At 37.6% G+C, this 19,072-nt stretch overlaps 1 protein-coding gene across 3 annotated transcripts; it reads right to left on the minus strand.

Moving 5' to 3' along the window:
* Nucleotides 1-4,207: 4,207 nt before the first annotated feature.
* fyb1b (FYN binding protein 1 b) lies at nt 4,208-19,057 on the minus strand. Of its 3 annotated transcripts, XM_069163908.1 has the most exons (19): nt 18,850-19,055; nt 14,022-15,024; nt 10,451-10,577; nt 10,257-10,330; nt 9,795-9,817; nt 9,566-9,633; nt 8,828-8,960; nt 8,500-8,659; nt 8,092-8,212; nt 7,517-7,536; nt 7,335-7,404; nt 7,059-7,145; nt 6,542-6,582; nt 6,064-6,145; nt 5,846-5,945; nt 5,553-5,715; nt 5,361-5,394; nt 5,217-5,248; nt 4,208-5,107 (listed from the first exon to the last, which is right to left on the minus strand). In XM_069163908.1, exons 1-19 carry the CDS (start codon nt 18,850-18,852, stop codon nt 5,085-5,087), a joined length of 2,364 nt encoding a protein of 787 aa, XP_069020009.1. In that variant the 5' UTR covers nt 18,853-19,055; the 3' UTR covers nt 4,208-5,084. The 3 variants fall into 3 exon arrangements, 2 of the variants coding, with proteins under 2 accessions (XP_069020009.1, XP_069020017.1); XM_069163916.1 differs by lacking the exon at nt 7,059-7,145 and having other exon boundaries at nt 18,850-19,054; XR_011178985.1 differs by lacking the exons at nt 4,208-5,107; nt 5,217-5,248; nt 5,361-5,394; nt 5,553-5,715; nt 5,846-5,945 and having other exon boundaries at nt 6,110-6,145; nt 7,042-7,145; nt 18,850-19,057.
* Nucleotides 19,058-19,072: the final 15 nt, after the last annotated feature.

Below are 19,072 nucleotides of genomic sequence, written 5' to 3' on the forward strand. Positions count from 1 at the left end.
AACTGCTTTAAAGGATGAGTTGTTCTATTTTTAACCCCTACTTGAAAACGTACCTCTGCGTTGGACCCGTCCTGAATCAGAGCAAAGAACATCATCTGGGTAGTTTTCATAATAGCAAATGTGTTTGATGTGAGACGAAACACATGAAGAACATGCAAACCCCACATAAAAAGGATCAGGTCCAAGACCTAAACCCAGGACTGAGGTGCTGCGAGGCAGCAGTGCTGGAACTGTCAGGTGATTCTAATAACACAATGTCTGAAAACAGGCCTCGAAGGCAGCAAGGCAGCGTGAAGGAGCATCTAAGCTTTGTGTAATGACTTGTACATACTTCCTCCCTCCTTGTACATAAAAAGAATATATTTTAGCTGAAATAGAGATGCTTCATTTTAAATAGTTATATCTACAAGCACTGGCAAATAAGTTATCAAGTAATTTCTTATTCCCCTTATTTATTGAATTAGGCGTTTATAATGCTTGCCTCACTTTACAGATGTTTAAAGTATTCCACATGTGGAAATAAGGTGAAGGTGTACCAAAGATGACTGTAATGTTAGGTAAGAAATTAACCTTAATGTACTGTGGAATTACCCAGAACATTTTTAAATAGACTTAATTTACTTAATGGTCGGTCTCGTAAAGCTTGCCTCGTCATGTGCTCTGTGTGTACAATGATGACCCGAATAAAGTAAATGTATTTTTATGAGGTAACTGGGTGGATTAATTGCCTGTGATACTGAGGTTGAAACTCACTTTGAATCAAAATTATTGTGGAACTTTATAATTACAGTTTGGCATTAACTGTTCACCAGCAAATCCTATTGATTTTTATAGACATTGGCTTTATTATTAAATTGGGAAAAAGCCGATTTTTTTTTCTCATGTAGCAAAATAAAATGTACCACAGCTTTAACTTCATTCACTTCGCCATAACAATTATAATGCAAAAGCATGAGCTCCATAATGCTATGGGGCAATGTAGAGTTCATACTGAAGGTTACGATATTACACAACACGCAGGAGTATTGAGGGGACGCTTCTGTCTACACTGCACTTTCTACTACTGGTCCCTGACCCCAATCCTGGGATTGCTGCTAAAGTAGGCCAGGATTACAACCATGCTCTTCCCCCTGGCTCATCTCCCACTGAAGGACAGGTGTGTGTATGTGTGTGTGTGTGTGTGTGTGTGCACATGCGCGCACACACACTCTAGTCACAAAATGTCTTCGCCACAGTGAATTTGTATATGCATGCAACTAATAACAACCTAAAAAAGTGCACGTGCTTTTGGTGGTTCAACAGGTTTGACGCTATTTCACCACTTTGGCATGACAAAAACTACCACAAAAAAAAAACATAAATAACACCACAACACACCAGTTATTACATGAAAATAGTTTTAGTTTTTTATTGAGTTTGGAATATAACAACACAGGTCCAGTTCATTTGAGGATGGTGTCAGAATTGGCTGCAGAGAGAGAACATGAGGGACAAATATGTAAATATGACATTTCGTGCACATGCTTGTAAAATATGTCGGCTCATTAGATCAAACAACAACAACAAAATCAAGCAGAAATACAGGAACAGAGACTGTGTTACCTTCGGACAGTTGTTTGTAGATACGCTCCTGCTCCTCTCGGATTTTTTTCTCCGCTTCCTCGACCTTTCTCTCCTCCTCAGCAATGGGCTTCAGATAGTCTTTAACGAGAACAACAATAGTGCAAAATATCTCAATGGCCATCAGCGAGTCCAGGATCATGCGTGCACCGTAAAGATGGGTTACATTTTTTCATAACAGCATGGTGAGATTTACAGTACATTTGCCGATTTACACACTGTACACTTTCTAGATCAGCCACTCAATCCAAGTAGCTATACAACAACAAATATCCTAAATCTAATCGGAAAATAAGAGAGAACTTGTATTGCATTTATCTGCTAAAGTAGATGATGATTTATGTTTGGTGTCGGTGGATTATCTATGCGTTTATTGATATAGGGACTTATATTTTGCAGATGGGCTGGCATTGGCTAATTTTATTGGGCTAAAAAAGACTTCAATAAGACATTTTCAAACATGCAGTAGAGTAGATGACCCACAGAGGTTCTGTATTTACAATCAAAAGCAAGCCAACAGATATTCAGCTTTAGAATAAAGTATCTGATGAAATCCATCTTTCATATAGGATTGTTTGGCAGTGGTATTAAGGGAATTTGCCTCACTTGTGTTTCAATGTGTGCACTTTAACTTTAGACACTGACGGAGCCACTCATTGGCGCATGCGCACACACACGAACTTACCAAACCTCTGTTTGCCATAGAGGACGCCGACCAGCAGGGCGGACCATCTGGCCGTCTGAAATAAAAGCAATTTAAAGGTGTTATCTGGAGAAACAGCCGTGATCAACCAGTCGACCGCGTGTGTGAGCTGGGACATATCAGCAAAGATGAGCTGCTGAAAAAAAAAATTGTTTTTTTTTAAATTTAATTTAACGGTGCACGAGTTTTCCGCTTTTCCACAATACTTGACAACGTTTCTGATGTTTTCCGCAGCTTAGTATTTAACAGTATTCAGGAAGTGGTCACCGTTTAACAGAATAACATATAATCGTAATTAAACTGCGACAAAGTAGCCGTGACAGGAGCGAAGTCCAGGTAGTCTCTGACCTTTCGTGTTAAAACGCACTAACAGTAACCATAACATTGTAACCGATATAACTCACTGTAGCGCAACAAATAGTTAGTAAAGATAGCGATATGTATCAGAAATATGTGAAAGATGCTTTCCGGGTGTTTGGGGAAGAAAAGTTCACCTCTCAATGTCATTGCTCGTAATCACAAGCACGGCTACAAGAACTACCATTAACGGACAGTTAGCAAATCTGCATGTATTGAGAAGGATGTTGGTGTTTTTTAATAATACATTTCTCCCATTTAAGTTCACAATGACGGCAATCTTCACGATAAATCATTTGTATTATTACCTTGATAAGCGGCGACACTGCGACTGGCAGAACCATGATGAAGCGAAGCAATGATTTCCGGTTGCAGCGGAAGTACTTTTTTCCCCCCACTTGACAGGAAGAATTTGAAGCGGACGTGCAAATATGTGTCGTTTTTTTTTTTTTTTTTTTTTTTTCTCTCTTCCTTATATTGGCCAAAGAAAGGATAGCCAAAAGGCACGAACCCAATTTTAGAATGGTTTCACCGTCTTTTATAAGGTAAAGGTGCTTACACAGTTAACAACACGAACAAACAAATAAATAGTTATTGAAAGCATGTAGCTGATTTTTTTTTTTTTTTTTTTTTTTTTTTTTTTTTTAAATTTACAACACACCACATGCCACTGGTCCTTTTTTTATTATTATTTTTTTTTTTACAATTTGTTCACAAAAAGTAACATTATCTTACTCATTTAAGTTTATTGAACAAATTCAGTTTTATTACACAGAATAATTGAACTTGGTTTACACGTCAATATCTGTTGTGTATTAGTCAGATAAGGGGAAATATTGCAAATCCCTTATGCAAGAGGGTTGGTGGCTCGAAATATCCCTTATTTTAAACAAGGTTCCTGTTCAAACTTGGCAGCAGAAAGCATCAGTTTTTAAATGGTACACTTTTGTACAGTCAAGGGACTGACCCCAACAGCTCAGTGACAATAAATATACTGTATACTGTGTAATGTATGTGTCTGTATAACGTAAACGGTATATTTATTGGGTCTGAGCTGTTTTCAAAAGTGATGATTCTCAGTCCCCAATTTATTTAACATTTTTCCCTACACATAAAAGCAACAATAATTAGTTCGACAAATTCTTTTAAATAATTTTTGAATGAAGAAAATTCTCTAATTTTCTGGTTCTACCTTCCTAAATTTGAATATTTTCTGGTTTCTTCAGTCCTCAATGATGATAATACATTGAATATCCTTTGGTGGTGGTTTTATGAAGACATAGATACAAGTCTGTAAAAACAGCGCCGCTGGGTAAGTACACTAAGACTGTTTTTCACTGTGGTATTAGGTCTTATCTCTCTATTGAACCAGCAGTAGACTTGTGATCAAAATTCAAATCTCAATGTGCTTTGCAATTGTTGTACTTCCTGATGGCTGCCACCAGAGATCGCTCATTCCCTTCTTGAGCAAGAGCTCCACAGAGAAAGCCGCCATGAGGTGTTGAATTGTGGTAAATTCCTCAGTCATTTTATTGTTCATCCATTATTTATTTTGCCATGCACACATCATGCACTGACACACGCATATCCCTCCAGTTTCCTGGCATCACACAAGAGTGCATATTGGCATGAGAAGCAAAGAGTCTCTTTATAGAACAGAAGCATTCTCTTTCTTCACTTTATAACAGGGATGCTCTTACTTTAATAACTGGAGAAGATTAAAAAAAAAAGTGTATTTTATGATATTATCTAGAGTATGTCAGAAGCACAGTTGTTTAGTCTATATTTGGAAACATAGCTTAAAAGCAGTTACATTTTTGGCCAGTCACACAGGTAGCAATGCAATGTACATACACATCGTATTGTGGACATCAGTTACAAGGAAAAGAGCAAGTAATGGTTATTAATTTAAGCATACACTGCAGCTATTCTTATAATCCTGTTAAATAATAGAAGTATACATCTAAATACAATGCTGTGGAGTATTTAAAGGCAGTCTAAACTAGGAAAAATGCAGAAAACTTAAACAGAAATATTCAAATACTGTTGTTCCAAAAAAATCCTTTCACTTTGCTGAGGTGCTCCAAATAATATGACCACTTTAAAAAGTTTTGTTTTGCTGTATTTTTTTGGGGAGAAAACTTTAAAAGTATTGCATTGTTCAAAGGACTTAAAGCTTGCCTGCCTCCAGATGTTTGAATTGCCAACTGCACGTCCAATTCTTTCAAATCCTCTGATATTAATGAATATATAATGAGTTGAAAATTAAATAGGAATTCAGTCCGATTGTCAGGTTAAGGTCACAGCAACTCCGAATGTATATCCTCAGTGAACATAATAAATAAAACAATAAAATGAGCAGTAGCTGTGTAAAACAATAAGGCCAGTGCAGGATTCTTCTTTCTTAATCATTGTCGTAGATGCAGTCTGAAAAGAAAATATAATACTGATTAAAAGAGAATCTTCCTCCCAAAGGGTGATTTTAGTTTTCTATGCTGAAATTTCTTAATGAAATAATAATGATGATTAAACATACCATCTCCAATATCATCATAGATATCTCCATCACTGTAAACAAAAACAAATCGATCAGTACAGACAGCATATTGTTTATTCTCTCTCTCTTAGTGTGTGTGTGTGTGTGTGTGTGTGTGTGTGTGTGAATGTTTGTCGTACTTACTCCATTTCAATGTGGCTGGTTGAAACATAACCAACTGTAAAACACAGAGTTTCGAGTTGATATGCAGATTTTTACAAGTTTGTAGTGCAAAGAATGAAAAAAGGCAGCAGGATTTGTTAAACGTGATCAGGTGCTTGGGAGAATGCTGGGTATATTTGATTAACCACCACAAACAAGTAAATAGACACTCACACTTGCCGTCCTCATTCCGACAGATGAGTTTGTTATCCACAGCTTTAACAATGACGTCAAGTCTCTCCCCTGCTCTTACTGGCAGCTCTTTACCGCTCCACTTCTTATTGGTAAGTGTGTGGAGGATGGTCACCTCGTACAGCATCATTATCTCCCCTTCATACTGAAAAAAAATTGGAAATTACATTTTCAATTCAAATATCACATAAAGCCATTAATGAAAGCAGGTGTGATTGTACAGGCAGTAAGATGACTGATATGATAAGTGTGGTTCAAGTATATAAGTGACAAACTTTAAACTTTTTCCTGAATTCCTTCTCCTCCTTCTCAAACTTTTTCTGCTTCTTTGGGTCCATTTCTTCGGCCCTGCTTCTGCCTTTCATGACTGGAAGGCTTGACAGAAAAACAAACATGAGTAAGAGGAGAAAGCAATAACAACTGGACTAACACATTTACAATTATGCATCCAACCTGTTTGGAATTCATATTTGATAGATTGATGTCGTTGTACCTGCTTAAAGGAGGAAGGGGAGGCACATTTTGAGAGTCCACATCATCATATATATCCTCATCAATTGCTTCTCTGAGCTGATCTGTATGAACAGAGGCAGAAATTAAATCAGACAGTGATACAAAGTATATAATGGTAAAGACTACAAGCACAGAGGTATTCTAAAAACAGCAAATTGGCTCTGTACGGGTTTTGTTATACAACAAAATGTATCTCAAGCTGGCTGACATCAGCTAACTATGAACCCCGGGTCATACCAGACCAGGAAAACCTGTTAGTAGCAAACCCACTCTGAGTGTTGAACTGAGCAGGAGTGTGTTTTAATGCTTATAATTTCTTTATTTGTTAAAAGAAGAATACGTTTTGTCTTCTGTCAATGGTTAATCTTGCTTAAATCATTGAAGTTAGCGAACAAAGCAATTATTTCTTCTTCAAATATCAATTTAAAACAAAGTGGAATGATGAAAGTGTGCGATACCTGAGTTTCCCTCTGCAGTAAACTGGCTGGGTGGAGGCAGTCTGGCATGACAGAAGAAAAAATTATTATAGTTCAGATCCTTACAATATCATTAATCAAAAGTCTGTTAATATGATTTAAAGTAGCCCAAATCAGCAATCATGTTAATGAATAACAAAATATTTTAATTAGTACTCTTGTTAAAACATGTATTTCGTGGCACAGTTAATGCTTTGATTTTGCCGTAATATAGCAATCGCACACATGCAAATTACTTGTGATGATTAGTAAAATTACAGATGATCAGTAATCAAACGTAGACATAGAAACATCATTGTTAGACTTCAGTCTGTCAGACTGCAGTAATCAAATTGTTATTCAGACAGAGGTGAAGTGGTTGATCTGATGCTGATCTGGGAAGAAAATCAGCATTCAACATCATCTTAGAGAAAGTGTTGAGATATTAAAGGGGAGTGACGGCTGAAAGATTAGGGGGACAGAAGATCTGCGATCAGTCTTACTACTGAGTGTATTTTACACTTTAGAGCTGGATGGACGTCTGTTTCGGTCAAACATCCGCAGGAAGCCACGGGGCTTCACAGGAGAAGACCTGGGGTCAACGGGACTAGAAAGCCAACCAATGATAAAAATACTTGCATTTCTTTTTCATTTTTTTTTTTTTTTAATCTTTCCTGTGTATCTTTCTCCATTTAACATTAGTGTTCAGTGTTTGTTGTTTATAGACGAGGTTAAGGATATTGTACCGTAACACAAATTCTCTATGTTCCTTGTAAATAACTAAATCAGTTCCCACCTGACTTCCAGATTTGGATCAACAACATCATCATATATTTCTCCGTCTTCTGGCGGCGGGGGCAGGACAACTACAAGACAACAAAAAAAGCATACAACATGTTTTATTGTAGTGACGCAACCTGACGTTAACCAAATGTGATTTAATATATTAAAATGAAATGTATTATTATAAAAGAGTACCTCCTGGTCCCTTGAATACACTGTAGAGAGAGAGGAATGCGAGATATTAGCATTGAAATTGTGCTGACTTTCATTTCTCACAATAAACTGGAGAAGTGTGGTTTCAAAAGTGAAACTATTTTGCAACTATAAGATGCAAATGCACTGAAATGTTTTCAAAGAGCACTCAGCGGGTCCCACAGAGTAATGCTGAATAAAACTTTGAATTCTGCTGGTAAGTGTCCAATTCATTCTGCAATTCAAAATCTGAAAATGTCAAACTATTTCTTTAACATTTTGAATCAATCCTATTGTAAAGTCGCTATAAAGTGACTCATGGGTGCTCCAGTAGCCACAAGGTTCATAGACACTAGTATTTAGTGCTATTAATTATACCAAACTTTGATTTTTCAAGAAAAAGGGAAAGATTTAACAGTTAATGTCCAATTTCTGTTTTTGTTATGTGTCTTGAAGTAATTCACGGTCAGAAAAAACACATCTGGAAGCAATGGTGCACCACATTTCTCTTGTCTCCATTTTTACAAAAGTGCAACTTGTCCGTGCAAATAACTGATGTTGAGTTAGAATATTGGTACCTGTTGTCAGAAGACACAACATCAATGTCATCGTAGACCTCCGGGTCATACGCCTGCTGAGCTTGAGAATTCTTCAGCGTGTTAAAGTCAATTTCCACTGAAGTGGTCTTCACGTAGCCAACTGTAAGAGCAAAATTAAATCTTGGTGTGATTTATTACCCCCATGTTGTCTAATTGTCTATAACTGACTGCTGTTTTGTAGCTGAAATGTTGACAAATTAAGGAAAAGTGAGAATAGACGATAGTGCAGAACAATTAGGGGGAATTCACTGTTTTGTGTTGTTTTCACAGGTGAGACTGAAAGAACGTCAGGACAGATGAAAGATGCCAAGTCAAGAACTTGCTTCACTGCCGAGGCAAAGATAAGTGAAGACAATGAGAACAACGAAGGGTATATTTAGTACATACTTGATCCATCCTGTGACCGTCCCAACCATTTCCCCTCTGGGTTGCCCTGCACGCGGATGATGTCCACACAGTCTCCCTGCTTCAGAGCAAGGTCTGTCTTACTGCCTCGGCAATCCACGCAAGCCTTTCCTTGGTGAATGACCTCCAGCGGTCCAACCAACTAACACACACAAGCACACACAGACAGAAATGCAAATGCACACAGATGAAAAAAAAAACTTTGTCTAGAGAAATGATAATGGTGTTGATCTTCTCATCAAACTCTCAGTAAGAAAGCGTATTCCCCGAATTATTCCTTTTAGGAGTTTGAGCAGGTTTGGTCACTCACTTTGAATTTCTTTTTGGCATCTTGTTCCTTCTTGTCACGTTCCTTCTGCTCCTTCCTCTCAGCCTCCAGTCGTTTTTTCTCCTCTTTCTCGTCCTTCTCTTTCTTCTTCTCCTGTTTTTGTTCAACCGCTTCCCTTTTGAAACCAAGGAGTTGGCAACAGACAGAAAATTATTTAAAAAAAAAAATCATGGTAGGTTTTAAGAGATTGATAGATAAACAGCTGCACATGCAAGATGCAGGTTGCCTTGGTAGACTACACAATTTATTTTACATACGTAACTAATGTTAAAAAGCTGTTTGTACTTCAATATGAAATGATAACCGTTTTAACTTGGTTTTAATTTCCTGAAGTTTTTCTGCTGCTTAATTTTAAATCATTAAAAATACAGCAGTGAGAATAAGAGACATCTTGTAGTGTCGCAAAACAACCACCAGAGAGTAGTGTTGGTAAAGTTAGACATGAGCACAACTGATCTGAGCTCGAAACCAACACCTGCTAAAAATGGTACAGATTAAAACTATTAAAATCAGTGAAGAGTCAAAAGGTTGTGCCAGAGATTTTCATCTTTGGATCTAAACAGACCTACTTCCCGCAAAGTTCCTGATTAGGTTTATTCAATAAAAACCCTACTATTCAATTCATACTGTATACCGAGAAACTATTTAAATGAAATCAGATTTAGCTTTAGTGATGTGTGGGATTAACGGGTAAAGGTTTAATGTACAGCATCCTCTCACCATCTTTCATCAAGGTCCTCATACATCTCTCCATCATCATCATCACCATTATCATCATCATTTTCCTCCTGGGTAGAGATGACACAGATAACAAGTGATTCTGTTGCTGTGTGGTTTCACTTTAAACTGCTACTGTCTTCATGCTTATCTTTATGTGTATGTACATCTTCACATCTACCTTCATGCAAATCTGGATTTATGTTAATGAAATTTATTCAACATGTCTCACCTTTGCTCTCTGGCTCGGGTGACCTGCAGAAGAGAGACAATGAAGCAACATTATTAGGCAATTTTATCCTTTTGGAATAGCTAACATCATCATGGTCTGACTTATTTGTAGTATTTTATGCATAAGCATCTTATATGTATATATCTTTCTTCTTTATATATATTCTGAGAACTAAATGATACTATCGAGACAGTTGTCCACAGAAACTTACTTAAAGCCAGATATAATATGCAAGTGACCCACCAAATGTAGCGACAAGAAGTAATGCAGGCTATACACTGGCAGGATATCCTGACTAACAGTTCATTTCATGTGTCTTCTAATGTGTGAATATGGTGCAAAGTGCAGCATCTCACTGTGCTTTTCTGTCTTCCTGTTGTAATTACACAATGAGCTTCTTGCAATGTGTTGGTCGTGACTCATGACACATCACATTTTATTAAATAGTAACTATAATTGAACCTGCAGATGGTGGTAGAGGTGGAGGAGCGCTGTTCAATTCATCAATATCATCATAAAAGTCTTCTTGCTGGTTCCTGAGGAGCACAGAGACGTCATATAGAAGCTGTCGTTAACTGTCGAAGCTTTACTCAAAAAGTAGACACTATCATTTACCAGAATGCTTGTGTGATCGTGTGTGTGAATGTGTGACTCACATGCTACCAGGGTGTCGTGGGGGGAGGCTGGGCACTGAAGTCGGAGGGGGTTGGGTCGCATGGTTGCTATGGTTACTGGGCTGAGAGGTCAGAGGAGTTGGGATGATGGGTTTCTTAAAACCAGGACCTGTAATGAAAACGAATGTAAAACGAATGTAGTTTACGTGTCTTTGCCGCTGCCCTCCAATGACTGTTTAATATATATAGTGTATATATAGATAAATAGTTGGACAGATAACTTTATCAATCCCCAGAAGGAAAACTTTTTTGTTGTCCATGCAAAAAACAAAAACAAAAAAAAAACAGGCAAATCCCAACAAACAATACAACAACTGACAAATACTCCATTACAGGTAAAAGTCCTGTATTTGTAGTATGCTGGCAAAATGTACTTTAAAGTCCTATTTTTTTCTTTTACAATTGTTATATCGATCAATTAAAAGATTATTGATAAAATAATTAGCAGATAAATAAATTATGAGAATGAAATATGTGTCAGCTTTAAACAGCTCGTCCTATTTTATTGTTTTGTATGTGAAATTACAATGTGAAAAGTAACTCATTTCAGATTAAGGTAGTGGAGTAAAATGCATTTTCTTTTACAAAAGAGAGTTTGTATTTGAGTGGAAATATAAAGTAACATAAATGGAACTGTTCAATAACAAGTACCTCAAATGTGTTTATGTACAATATGTGGCTGAAAATACTTAAATCTATTTGATTGCGCAGCCTCACCACCAAGTTCAAAAAGGTTTCAGAACACTTAATTAGACCAATCACATGGGGTGCACCTAAAAACACCCATGAAATAGTCAGGGCATACTAAATGAACCCTTAAAACTTTATGCAAGTTAATATTAAAGGAGAGGAGAGCAAAGCCCAAGGAAGAAAGGGAAAGCTCAGTGTTCACAAACAAAATTTGTGAAAGCACAGTTGAGTCACAGAGCCTGACGCTGTGATTTAAGTAACAAAAGTCCCTAAATAATCATATATTTCTATATCAAAAAAGTATTTTTCTCTCATTTTGTTTTCTGTCTTCTGGTATTTGCCTATGTTTTCTGATGAATTTCAGCCAACACTCGTTTTTCACATCTGGTTGGATATAAATTCAGATCAGGTGTGTGTGTCGAGAAATTGAGCCTTTGATTCGAAACGATCCCTGTTTGCTGGAACTTACTTCCCCATTTGGTGAAGCAAACTCAGCTGTCAGGGCAAAGAGCGAGGGGGGGAGGAGAAAGGAGAAACTGGACAGGGAAGTTGGCTCGGTGCAAATAGAGGAACCAAGTGGGTTTCCGTGACTTCGGCCTCTTATCTGAAGCTCTGAACAACAGCAGCTGTTAAACTTGCACTAATTTTTGAGGGAATGTCCGATATTGAAATTTACATACTATATAAACACATAAAAAACGGACCTTATTAATGCTTTACATCACATACAAGCAGAAGTTTGATGGGTTGCCATTTGGTCAGATAACCTATAGCCAAGTATGGCCAAGTCAACAACTGCGGACTAATCATAGCTAACAACACTAAAACCACACTGACTTGTGAGGCACGTTGTTTTTCTCACTTCTGAAATGTGTTAAGAACGTCTGTCCAAAGTAGCGCTGCGAGTGATATAGAGAAACTTACTTGAGAAAACAAAACAAGACGAACACCTTTTTCAGACAGTCACATGACCTGCAAACTGTTTACTGCACCACATTATTTAATCCTCTTGACAGAGAGGGCCTGGCTCAGCTTCGAGAAAGTGCTCATGTCATTAAATGCTTGTATATCTGCAAATAAATTATGCAGACAACTTTTGCTGTGTTCAATTTTTTTGTATTTGTTATGCACTGGTTGGGAGCATGGGGACCTGACATGTCATACCAAATGGAAAACAAATTAATGTAAATGCAGCCAAATAGTTGAGGTCTTCCTGCCGGTGGGGGCCACATGTGTGTCCCAGCTGGCTATCAAAAGTTTCACTCCTGAAACTTCCCTTTTCTGCCTCACTCTCTGTTTTCCATCTGTTTGATCTGCTATCAATTAAAGGCAAGTCATTTGTTCAAGACATTGCCTTCTTCATTAGGAGGTGGAAAGATTAATAATAAAAAGCATTAAAAAAAAAAAGATATATATTTCTTTAAGCCACAACATGATTTTCATTCCATTTAAAAAAAAGCTGTTGCATTTAACTAGTTTGGAAGCAATAACCTACATAAAGTAAGTTGCAACACTTAAAAAGCATCTGCACCTGTGTTACACACATTTTCTGAGCAGTAATACATGCACATTTGTGATTTTTAACAATTGACGTGAGCAAAAAGCACGCATCAAATTTGTGTCCAACTTGGGAAATCGGCAACGGAAATCCTTGAAATAGTTCAGAAAATGTAGCGCAATGAGCCGTGCAAGGAGTTTTGAGTGACTTTGGGGTTTCAAGAGGGGTAAAACTTGGAAAACGTAGTCAGGAGGGTTATTATTATGGTGCTGCGCTCTGTTGATGCTCAACAGGAGCAGTCTTGGTTTGATTACCCCTTCTATATATGTGTTGCAGTTTGTTCGCTTAGTAAGGTCTTCTTCAGTTGAGTAATCAGTTAATTAGAAAATAGCAGTTCATAACACAATGTTTTGGAGTTAATACTTATACATCTGGGAATATTTATCAGAATCAGTTCAGCAACACTAATGTAGGAACCTCGACAGGACTTTTATCGTGTTTTTCAAACAGTGGGTGAAATAAGATGATAAAATAAGCGGGGCCAACCTTATTATGCTGTAGTTCTTATAGCTTTCAAAATGTGTAAATGTAAGAATTTCCTGCTGAATCTAAATGAAGGATGCTTGCTTGAGTTTAACTGAGCCAAGTGTGATCTCACATCAAAATGTGTGACAGTTAAAAAAAAAACAACCACAATAACGGATGCCTGCGTTTTTCAAGATCTATTATTTTCTATTTCTATTTTCTTTCATGTGGCATTCCAACAAAGTTCGCTGGCGTCTTAGAAAATACACACAAAGTGCCTTAGGTTTAGGTACAAAAACCTCGTGGCTAGGTTTAGGAAAAAAATCATGGTTTGGGTTTAAGTAAGTATGTTACTTGCGGAAATTTTACATATGTAAGTAAAGTTATTTACATTACCTAATGTAAATATATGATGTAAGTTTACTTATGTTTCTTTAAAAAAAAAAAACCGATGGTGATCTTTGCTTTCTCACTGGCTCTCCTGGTTGAAAATGTGTTAGATCTATCCAACCACCCCTGACATCCTCCCTAAACACTGTCACTTTTTCTAGTCCATCACATGAATTCCTTCTTTGACAACCAAGTCTCAAACATAGCCATCTCACAATTTTAGAGCCATTATTATGAATCTACATTTTGCACTGTGAACCAATGTAGATATGACACATTTGGATCTGAGACTGGGCTGTTTTGTGGTGTCTGTGTCTACGCTTCAATAGAAATAGCGTTGACTGAATACACTTATTGGACTGGTCATATTAATCAGTATGTTTGATACACATTTTGATAGTGTTTGTATCATTGTTACACAAACAAAGTTGTTATCCAAGTCCAACTTACCACCATCAGACCCCTCAGCACGTCTTTTAAAGTTCTCCAGGTTGACTTTGGGGGGTCGGTTGGGTTTAGCAGGAGCGAGACCCAAAGCTAAACTGTTCGGGAGAGGTTTATGCTTTGGCTCTGAAGTAGCATCACCGTTAACACTACTGGCTTTAGGAGACACTTTTGGCTTCTTCAGGCTGGGCTTTTTACCGACGGAAGGTTTGAGAGGAGAAGTGGAGTTCGTAGCAGTGAGGGTTGATTTGTTGGCCCCGCCACTGTCCATCTGCTCAGTCTTGTCCTTCTCCTTGCTGAACATATTCTGAGCATTCCTGAAGTTGGAGGGAGACTTAAAAGTAGAGTTTGCCAGAGGTGATGGCTGGTTTGCAGTGTCTGTGTTCGCCCCTGCCACGTCCTCATTTTGTTGCCATAATTTTGCAACACTGCTGCTTGGTTTTTGTTGCAAATTAGGTTTTTTGGGTGGTGTGGGGATGGGGGTTAATGCTGTACCCCCACCACTGTCCTCTTTCACCCAACTGGGCTTAGATCCGGCTGCTGGAGAGGGTTTAGGAAAGGCAGGTTTGGGTTCGGACAGGGTGGAGCTGAGGGAGGGTTTGTTGAGAGGAGGCTTCTGTCCGAGGCCTTTAGCTGCAGGAGTGTGTGAAAGAAGAGGCTTCAAGGGTGTCTGCTGTTTATTAGGATTAAACGGTTTGTTGTTGGTGCTGGTGTCATCCTGGGTGTTGGCAAACCTGCTCGCCAGGGCTTTAGTTTTGTTAGGTTCATGCGAGTCTGTGTCACTTTTAGAGGATACTGTGTTTTTCAGTAACATTGGTTTTGGAGCAGTATTAATTGCGCTGCCTGAGAGGCTCTCCAAGACAGGTTTCTTCTGTATGGTTGGACCAGAGGAGAGGGTAGGATGCAGGGGTTGTTTGGTACGTCCGGGTGGCGTAGAGGAAGTTTCGTCAGTGCTTTGCCCACCCGCTTGGAAGCGAGCCCTGATGGCCCTAACATCAGCCTTGTTGTCCTGAAAAGAATGGAAGAGGATCCGATGTAAAGTTAATATTTGATAATCCAAAACTTCAAACAGGAAAACATTCAAACTCATTCAAATATATATATACTGGAGAAAAAAAATAGGTGGAAATTAAATTAAGCTGTTCATGGTTGAATATATACCTGACTTAAACAGACAAAAACAGAAACAGAAACTTCGGAACAAAACTAAAGTATAAAGCTATTATATAAAGAAAAAAGATGCACACAAACAGACTAGGATAAAAGTTCAAATAGGAACAGAAAGTTGCTAAACTTTAAAAAAAAAAATACCTTGTTTCCTTTCCTTCTCTTATTTCCAATCAGTGGAATTTGTGCTTTCTCTTTGGTTACTCATTTAAACAATCAGTTTGATCTCTTGTTTCCAGACGTTTCACACACCACTTATGTACGCAATCCCCGTCAAACACGTGGAACAACTTCACACTAGTTTGTGGCTCAGGAGGTAAAGATCATCCATTTCTCTGCCTAAAATATCCTTTCTAATAAAAGTAAAGGATTTTTTTCTGTTGTTCTCATTGTTTTAACAGGAAAGTAGTGCTTTTCAACAGGTAGGTAATACTAAAAAAAAACATGCATCAATCAGGAGCTCTTCATAATCACTTGTAAACATGACAGAAATTGCACATATAAGCTCTGTAACATGAGTTTTGCAAGCAATATTTGCAAACAAACAACTTAACTATCAGAGTTTTCTAACTTTAGAGTTTCCCACATTTGAAAAGCAATTTCTCTGCTAAACTATTGCATTTATTTGGGTATTGTTGCCTATAAAGACAAAAACTGGGAAATTGACGGATAATTTACTGTATAATTCTACCAAATGACTCTAAATGACTCTAATACGTCAATTATACAGTACGATAAAATAGAGTAAAAACTTTTACTGCCAATCAATTATTGATGATGACAAGTCTCCATTGCAGTTCACAGCTACCGGTATATAAAGTATTTTATTACTTGTCAAACTGCAGCTTGTACCAACCTCCTGGTTTGTCTTTATCATAAACAAGTTAGTTAAATATATACCTGCAAATGTCCCAGTGTAGATTAAAAAAAGTTACCTTTGTCAAGTATTGTTGTTGTCGTTGAAGAAGATATGTACAGTATGCTTCTTTTGAGGTTGAATGAACCCAAGCAGCAAAATGTTTTTAGAGTGTAATGCATATTTTTGTTCATCCAGTGTTTCCATGAAAAAGTAGTAGTCTATCGGCTACTTTGGCTTTGATAAGCCATTCAAATATATGTAATTGACTGTCTATCCTATGAGTGTGCAGTAGTGTGCAGAAGAACCAAGCTGCATCAATAACCACAGCTTGCATCCAAACTGTGCCCAAGGGCCGGTATTAGTAATCCAATTGTTTCACACAGTGTCCTACTGGACTGACTGTGTAGCGGCCACACCTATTTTAATGAACCTGGTTTGACTGGAGTGAGAGAAACCATACCAGGAAGTGCAGATAAGACCTTTAGGACACACAGTGGCTGCTATTCCTGCAGCAGGGCAGTAAAAGTAAGGGAAAACTACAATGGAAAGTACAAATGTTATGTGTAAAGCTGAACAGGAAGTTAAAACCCCATGGACATCATATAATAATGATACACTGTAAAACTCTGCTCACTGTGTGTCACATAAATGTTTTAATTAGATTTTTACACTTAAACCAAACCATGCAGTTGAAGAAAAAAAAGCTATTATTATTATTGTGATTTGGATTATCTGTATATATACTATTTGTGAGTAATGGAAAAGGCAGGTCATGCTCATTTATATACGTTACATTTATATCGCACATGGTGTCTCAGTGGGTTTTAAATCAGTATAAATAAGATGAATATTGAGAATATTTTCTACCAAATCTCTCACCTAAAAATATTTGAACACTAGACCTACCTGTTTTTACCCTTTGTTTTGTTAATTTAGTGGAAATGGGATTGTTAACCACATTATGTTCACTTGCAGCCTTTTCCAGCCCACAAAGTGCTCCTGTATTGCTTTGTGGTTTTGACTAAAAATTTAAAATTAAATAAACCCTGTTGCGGTGTACTTTTGCAATATTTAAAATGTTAAAATTTTGTAAAATTTACCAAGCAAAGTAGTTTGAGTTCCCCAAACTTAACCATTAAATGTCATCATTCTTAAGTGGTTGGTACAGTGTAAAATTGCAAAATCTGCTGCCCTGTCAGAATGGAAAAGATGTTTTCAGGGACTTCTTAAACTATTTCTGCAGAATTAATACTTCTTACCCATCCCATTCTTTTAGCTAGCATCCAAAATATGGCAAATGTGCTGCTTCAGTTTATATGGGCATCCATGTACCACAGCAGCAAATTGTTCATAATTTATCAAAATATAGTACAGCGTACTTGGTGTGTGAATGAGCAGTGGAGAAGTGGAGGTGCTGGAGGATTGGCTTGATAGGTCTTTTATTCTGTTGGGAAAAATTTTCACCATTTTAATTCACTGTAAACCATCGCATATTCACGAAGTATGCTTGCAATTAAGCTATCAGCAGTCGAGCTAGCCATTGACATTTTATTTGTGAAGGCAAAAAATATCAACTTGTACTTTTTAACAACCAAATTTCAGGACACTGAGGTTGTGTATTTACTGCTCAAACATAGATAGATTTTGGGTGGAGTGTCACTTCAGTGGTGCCAGTGACACCTTGCAGTGGTGGCGTGCCAAAGTGTGTTCATGTTAAGCTTGAACTGTGGCTGAATATGAAATCAGAGGAAAAGAAACATTATACTTCTGTTTCTCAACCACAGTAAACTATAAATTACCCAATATACTCTGTACCAATCGGTTGCATATACTGCTTCTCTAAATATATGCGTGCACTGCAGTTGCAATTTTGTAAAAACCTGCAAATCCTGTCAGTTACTGGAAACACCACCCAGAATAGCAGCATAATACAGTACAACTTAACGGAACCGCAAGCTATACAGCCAATAATTAAAATTGGCCAAGAAATAGCTCTCGAAAACAGTTTGAACAAAAAAACATTAAAACTAAAGTTATAATTATTACAAAACTGTTGTATATAGAGGGAAAGGAATGTAGGAAGAAACCGAGCATTGCTACAATGGTTGTGAATACTTAAGCCAATGGACAGTTTGGTATTCAGCTAGTTTCTCAATTACTGTAGATAACAAAGCCATGTCTATGCCATTTTTAAGCACAAGTACTTCTGAGGGTTAATGACCTTTCGATAAATGACAGAAATTAGCGATGTCTTCCTTACAAAACAAAGAGGAACTCCGATTTCTATTTCCAGTGTGATGAAAAGTGCAGGCCAAAAGGTATCTTGCTCAATGTAGCTGACACAAAACCCAGAACTGCGAACACTAACTGTGGATTTTTGTTTTTACACAATATGCGTGAAGACATGTGACTAAAAAAAGGCCTTGAATATCAGACGCAAAGTTAAAATACTGTAGTGGTTCTCAAACATTATTTTAGGATAACTCAAAAGCACAGAAATCGCTAAAATGACTTCAGGTTACGTTGAATGCAAGGGTACAATACACATAAATATGACAGCTTTTCCTCTCTAATTGTAGATGCACTAACTTGACAAAACTGTTAAAATGTCCATTTAATATGTACAAGAATGAATGACTGCTTGAGGAAGAAAAATGATAACATCCATCCACAATGAGTCATACAGCTTGTAAAATGACTCATAACAAACAACCATTCGAGTAGTAAGCAGCCTTCTGCCATGAAATATTACCTTAGCCCTTCTAAAGTAACTCTAGTTGCAAGTTTATCAAATGAAGTTGTACGCACCATCTTGTGAAGAAAAATCCCTTGCGCTTCAGCTGTGTCTTCCTGGCTGGCAGATTTTGTGGTTTGTTCGGTGTCTCAATGTGAGTTTCTGTCGCAGCGCAAAAGAAGAAAGGTGGTGAGGTGCTGAGCGATAGCGGGCGATGAAGCGTGTCTCAAACCATTTGAGTGTGTGAGTCTGTGTGTCTGTCTGTGGGGGATGTATAGTCCAGCTCTGCCGGTGACA

Source organism: Embiotoca jacksoni, unplaced genomic scaffold (genome assembly GCF_022577435.1).
Source record: "Embiotoca jacksoni isolate LCO1_2020_lvr unplaced genomic scaffold, fEmbJac1.0.p SCAF_10, whole genome shotgun sequence".
NCBI classification, from domain to species: domain Eukaryota; kingdom Metazoa; phylum Chordata; class Actinopteri; family Embiotocidae; genus Embiotoca; species Embiotoca jacksoni.